The sequence below is a fragment of the Haliaeetus leucocephalus genome, unplaced genomic scaffold, assembly GCF_000737465.1.
Source record: "Haliaeetus leucocephalus isolate CR32 unplaced genomic scaffold, Haliaeetus_leucocephalus-4.0 Scaffold657, whole genome shotgun sequence".
Classification (NCBI taxonomy): domain Eukaryota; kingdom Metazoa; phylum Chordata; class Aves; order Accipitriformes; family Accipitridae; genus Haliaeetus; species Haliaeetus leucocephalus.
In genome coordinates this window covers 1164416-1170591 of record NW_010973093.1, presented here as the reverse complement: position 1 = coordinate 1170591, position 6176 = coordinate 1164416, and the positions used below count along the sequence as shown (strand labels likewise).

Sequence of the window (6176 nt, the reverse complement as noted above, 5' to 3'; positions counted from 1 at the left end):
GGGCTGTGCCGGGTGGGGAGGGATGGGGTGGGATGGGTGGGGAGGGTGCTCCACCCGTGTCCCCACGCAGGACCTAAGGCTGCCACGGGGGCGTCTGTATGGGGTGCAGTGCTGGCGGGGCGTCTGGGGTGGGGTGGGAGGGGTGCGTGCTGCGCCCGTGTCCCCACGGGGGGCCTAATCCCCGCGTGGGGGGCGTGCAGGTGTGGCACTGGTGGGACTCCGTGTGGGGGGTGGGTGCTGCAGCCCTGTCCCCACGGGGGATCCCGCCCTGGCGCAGAGGGACGGGGTGCTGTGCCATCAGGGCACCCTGCAGGGTGAGGACAGGACGGGCATCCTGGTACAGGCATTAGGGGCAGGCCCACCACCAGCTAGCCCGTGGGGTTTGCTCCCGCTGTGGGGCCGAACTTCGCGGTCCCCGTGGGTGTAGGGCTAGGGGCGAGGGCGCCTGGGACACCCTGCAGTGGCTGCCCCCGCGGTCACGGGGCAGCCGTCTTCTCCGTCTTGTTCCCACAGCTTCGTCAAGGCGGTTTTTCTCTGTGCGCTGGCAGCCTGCCCAGCCACTGCTCCCGCTCCACCAGCCCTTTGTGTCCTGGCGTTTTGGCAGCGGGGGTTTTTCCGTCACTCCCATTCCCAGATGCGGCTGAGTCACCTCCCAGATTCGCACCCACCAGCCTCTCCGGGAGCTGGAGCTCCGAGCCTGGCACAGTGCTGCCTTCCTGGGCACTGCTGCCTTGAGTGTGTGGGGCCTCTGCAGGGCTGCAGGCAGATGGGAGCCTGCGAGGCTCGTGGCGTGGTGGCATCCCTGTGTTGGCATGGGGTATTTGGGGACCTTGCGGGAGTTTGCTTTTTCCGGGGGAGAGCCCAGGGGCTGCAGATGCGCTGGCGAGGAGCACAGCGGCAGCCCCAAGCCAGCTCCCACTCCATCATAGGCTCTTGGAGCTGCAGGAAAACCCTTTTGCCGGCATTATTAGTCATCAGGTACCTTAAAATAGAAAGCGCCTGTGATCCCAGCCCTGAGGAGCTGCCGGGCCTCAGCAGGCGCTGCTTAACATCGCCTGCACAGCCTCTGCGGCCGCTCTCTGCCCCTGCCCTCATGGTGCGGGGTGGGAAGGATGGATGGGGAAAGCGTCTGTCCCCCCCCTCACCGGGCATGAGTGTCGCAGAGAGCTGGGGCTGAGCATCGAGGTGGGGAGCTCCCCCAGTTGGGGAGTGCAATGCTCTCCTGGCTCCCGAGGGACCCGTCCTCGTGATGGGCAATGGCTGGCGCTAACAATAGCACGTCAGGAAACGCCGCATTCGGACGGTGCTTCCTTTGCAGCCACGCAGCACCCCGTGCTCCTGAGCTGGTTTGCTTTGCTCCTAACGAGAAATGTCCAGGGGACTCAGCGCTGCGTTTCTGAGTGCTCCGGGTCTGCCTTTCAGCTTCCACACCAGTCCCAGGTAGATTTTTCCCAGCTTTGGGATGCACATGAAGAGCACACAGCTTAGCTGCGCTTGCTGCAATTGCTGCCCGATGGTTTTGCTTTCGAATTCCTATTTTGTTTGGTTTCCGCTGGGACTGGGGTGGGGAGCATGGAGATGGGCACGACCCTTTGCAGCCTGTCTGCTCCTTTAGTTTTCCATCCGAATGAGAAAGGATGTTTGCAGGTTGGATGTTGCAGGGGAGGAAAACAGGAAAACAACTCGCGTTTCCCCTTGCACCCTTCACCTGAAGCCTGATAGCAAGGTCATGGTCAGCGAGGGGGCTGTGGGTTGAACTTAGGGAGAGGCTGGGTCCCCTGCGCCTCCCTGCCGCCAGGAGCAGGGGCAGAGCTCAGCGTTTGTCCTTCGTGTCCACAGGCCCAACAAGCCAAATTCCTCAGCGATGTGGAGAACGAGCTGGAGGAGCTGGCAGTCACCATCGCGCAGGCCAAGAAGATGGTGGAGCTCATTAAGGTGACTCTGCAGTGGCTTCGCTCCGTTAGTACAGCTCTGCTGGGCCAGGGAGTGGAGGTGAAGGGGCTGTGAGCTTTTGGGGTGTGTGGTATGTACAGGTGGTGCTCACAGGGAAGCAAGCGCTCCGTAAAATGATGGTGGCCCTGGCAAGGATCCCTGAGGATTCTTGCTCCTCATCTCTGCTAACCCTCACGGTATCTCTGGTTGCTTTCGTTTGCAACCTGGAAGGAGGAACAGGGCAAGGACCATGCCGGGGCATCTGCTGGCTCTTGCACCTTCTCTCCCCAGGCTCACGGGGGTTTTGGTCCCCTTTGGTCCTTGTGCAAACATGTCACTTCACTGTCTGGGGACACGAGATGTGGTGGAGCAGTAAGCAGCTGTGTCCAGCCAGGTCCCTTGACACCTGGGTTGTAAAATGCTCTGAGCTCTTGGGTGAAGGGGGTTACAGGGTGGCAGGGGGACCCTGCAGAGCTGAGAACTGGGTGCTGGGCAGGGGACAAGGGTGGTCTCCCACACCATCGCCTGCGGGAGGTGACCCCGACCCCTCTCTCTCTCTGCACTCAGGGCGCTGCCACGAAGGAGAGGGAAAGAGTCGAGAAGCTCTTTGCAGAAGCCTCTGAGGTCCTGGCGACCTTCCAGAAGGAGGTGGCCGGTTTCATCGAGGATGGGGAGCGCTCCATGCTGGGGGAGGCTGAGGCTGATCTCCGCTGGAAGGAGGAGAGACGAGCCAAGCTGGCCCAGTGCAAGCAAAACCTGGAGAACGTCCCCAGCACCGACACCATCTACTTCCTCCAGGTGCCAGGGCGAGGAGAAGGAGCTGATAACATTGTCTTTTTGGGGTTTTGTCCCATTTCACATGGAGCTGGGTGCCAGGAGCCCTGGGATGTGAGGGCTACAGAGTCTCACTCCTGTTGGCACAGGTCTCCCCTCCCCACTCCCAGGGGGGACTGGGCGGCCAAGACTTTCTCCTCCATCACCCCCATCTCCATCCTGGCCATGACTTGGGAGAAGCTGTTGTGTTGCCCAGGCTGGGTACCTTGGTGTGGGGGGCAGAGAGCGAGAGGTTGGGGTGCCCCACTGCCCCTATCCAGCATCCCACCCTCCCCGGCAGCCCAGCGAAAGGAGACCTTTTTGGGAGGGGATGCTGCTCCATGCGAGGTGGGCATGGTCTGGGTCCAGGTTTGAAAGGGAGCGAAGACAAGGCGCCAGGAACGCGTGGCCAGGAAAGCGCTCTCCTCCCTTATGCAAGGCTGTCCTTGGGCCAAGTCCTGCGAGCTGCCAGTTCCCAAATCCTCCGGGGCAGGGTGGGGTTGCGGAACAAGAGACAACTTTGGCTTGTTTGAAACCTCCTGAAACTCTGTCTTTTTGGCTCAGGAATTTCAGGCCTTAAAAGTAGCCATGGAAGAAAACCTCTCCCCGGCCCTGAGCTTCCAGAACGAGCTGAACTTCACCAAATGTACCCAAGCCGTGGGCGCTGTGAAGGATGTGCTGTCCGCTGCCTGCAAAAACCAGTGGGACCACTTGCAGGGGAAAGGAATTGACAGGCTGAGTTTCCAGGAGATGGAAGAAGGTTTGTGTTCACCCAGCCCCTCTGCCCGCAGGTCATCCCGTCACCCTCCACCCTCCCCGCGTAGGTGGGAGATGCCTGCAGGCTTGATGGCTCCTGAGAGTGCTGGCCCCACTCCCTTCAGCCTTGGAAGCTGCCCGGCACGGTTGCACTGCACATTGCACAATCCCCGTCTGGGCTTATGCCTCGTCTTTGAGGTTTTATGAATTTTTCCACGGAGACCGGAGACTGGGGAGGCAATAAACAGCCTGGGAGTTAGGCAGGGCCCTGCGGGAGAGGGCAAGTGGCCAAAGTGGCCTCCTGTGAAAGGGAACTCTTTCTTCCCAGGATAGATGATCCTCTTTATCAGGCAGGCTGTGGTCTTCCAAATCTGCCAGGGTTAGAAAACCACCGCAGCAGCTTTCTCCCGCACTCGTTCATTTAGCCTGAGCTCTCTCCTCTCTCTCATTTTCTTGGATGCCCGTGGGAATTGCAGCCGGTTCCTTGCCCCCCCCGCCCATCTCCCTGGGATGGCAAAGGTGGCATCTGTCCTTTCCCATGTCCGAGCCGGCAAGAATGTGCAGGGGGAGCTGGGGATGCTGGCTGGGGGCTTGGGGGCCACAGCAGCTGGGTACCATCAGGCTGTCGGCCAGGGGGGGTGATGCTCCAGTAACACCCTTGTTTGTGGCATCGGTTTCTTTGCTGATGACAAACCCTTCTGTCCCTGTCTCTGCAGCGTTGGCTGAATCCCGGTTTCCAGACAAGTCAAACAATCCCGCCTGCCTGGAGAGCCGTGATTACTTCCTGAAATGTAAGCGAGGGACTTTTGCTTTGACAGTTGTTGCTAAGGTCCATCTTCCCTTTCCTCTCTCCCGGGCAGCTGGCTCCTTCCCGCATGCCTGGCTGGCACTGGTCCCGAGCCGATGGCTGGCAGGAGCACTGCCGCCATCGGAGGAAATATTGCTCAGCTAACAAGGAAGCCTCCTTGCTTTCCTGACAACAATCGTAATCTGTTTAGGTGATATTTTTTTTCCCTTGTCTGTGGTTCTGTTAGGCCAGCTGCCAGGGAGCCTGCTGCTGTACCGTGTAATTTTGCTGCTTTCCAGCCCTTGACAAATTGGATCCTCTGTTAGATCAGAGTTTGTGCATCAGCCTTGTTTGCTGCAGAGCAGCAGTCTGATGAGGGTCAGCTTCAGCAGCAGCAAGCAGATGGATAATTCAGTGGCTGAGCAGAGACAGTGGGGAAAAAGGGGCTGAGGCTGGGGGGTGCAGGGCTGGGCTTGGGCTCTAACACCCCACAAGTCCCCTCCCAGCCTTACAGGGGATGTGGGGTCACCTACTGAGATGGCCAAAGGGGACAAGATCTGCCTTGGTGGCACTGATGCACCCTGCTGGAAGCTAGGCAGCAAAGCATGGGGCTCAAGCGAGGTGTGCTGCTGCTGCTGCTGTAGGATCTGGACACGCCATGGGTTCAGACCTGCAACGCAATCGGCAGCGATGCATGTCCAGGGCTGTGCCCGCTGGACATGCCCTCTGTTTGGGATCCAGCGGCAGTTTTCACGTGGCCCCACATGCTGGGGGCTGCGTCTGCTCCCACGGGAGCCATAGGGCAGCGAAAGCCGACTGCAAGGAGCAGTTGGTTTGTAGCCATGATGTGCCTGGCTGTTTTCCTGTCTTCTTGGGGTCCCTCCCTGCTGTGTTTGTCTGTGGTTGCCTGAAACCTGCTTTTATATGGGATGTTCCTACTACCACTCTACCTACATTCTCCAATGTCTGATATCATGGTTGGAGCTCATTGAGCAGCTCCTCTGCTCTCTCCTTTGCCCAGTTACCTGTATTCATCCTGCTTATGGGAGTGTCATCTCTTTCAGCTCCTTATCTTCATCGGCTGAAATTGGGAGTGGGATTTAAAAGCATGAGGACAGAGTGATGGTGGAAGTCAGAAAGGATCATGCTCATCACCGAAGGCTGGAGCAGGGGATCAGAGCAGGGAGGGCTGGGGGGATTTCCTCCTGTTTCCCTCCTCATCCTCATGTCCTTTCTTGCCCCACACAGTTGCCTTCATCATTGACCTGGACAGTGACACGGCTGACAAGTTCATCCAGCTGTTTGGCACCAAAGGGGCCAAGCGGGTGCTGTGCCCCATCCCCTACCCGGAGAGCCCGACCCGGTTCATCAACTGCGAGCAGGTGCTGGGCGTGAACCTCATGAACCGGGGCAACTACTACTGGGAGGTGGAGCTCATCGATGGCTGGGTCAGCATCGGTGTCATCGCTGAGGACTTTGACCCCCGGGAGTCCTACAACCGTGGCCGGCTGGGGCGGAACGAGAAGTCCTGCTGCCTGCAGTGGAACGGACAGAACTATGTGGCCTGGTTTGGTGGCTTTGAGTCCGTCATCCAACAGCCATTTTTCCACACAATTGGGGTCTTCCTGGAGTATTCGGAGAAGGCCCTGACCTTCTATGGAGTCAAGGACTCCAAGATGACCTGCCTGCAGCAGCTCAAGGTCTCCCATTTTGCCAAGGGTCAGTTTGACCCGTTCCAGAACAAGATCAATCACCAATTCGCCTCTCTTTTCTTGTGCAAGCTGAAACCAGCCTTCTTCCTGGAAAGCGTCGATGCCCACCTGCAGATCGGGCCACTGAAGAAAGATTGCGTTTCGGTGCTAAAGCGTAGGTAACTGCCCGGAGAGCG

The 6176-nt window shown here is 59.0% G+C and overlaps 1 protein-coding gene across 1 annotated transcript in view; it reads left to right on the top strand.

Moving 5' to 3' along the window:
* Window positions 1-6173, top strand: part of TRIM47 (tripartite motif containing 47) — a 6945-nt gene extending 772 nt beyond the window's left edge. The window contains exons 2-6 of the mRNA XM_010579338.1: window positions 1840-1935; window positions 2500-2730; window positions 3310-3505; window positions 4218-4292; window positions 5537-6173. Of these exons, the coding sequence (XP_010577640.1) occupies window positions 1840-1935; window positions 2500-2730; window positions 3310-3505; window positions 4218-4292; window positions 5537-6162 (1224 nt within the window). The 3' untranslated portion in view covers window positions 6163-6173. The remainder of the gene's footprint in view (window positions 1-1839; window positions 1936-2499; window positions 2731-3309; window positions 3506-4217; window positions 4293-5536) is intronic.
* Window positions 6174-6176: the final 3 nt, after the last annotated feature.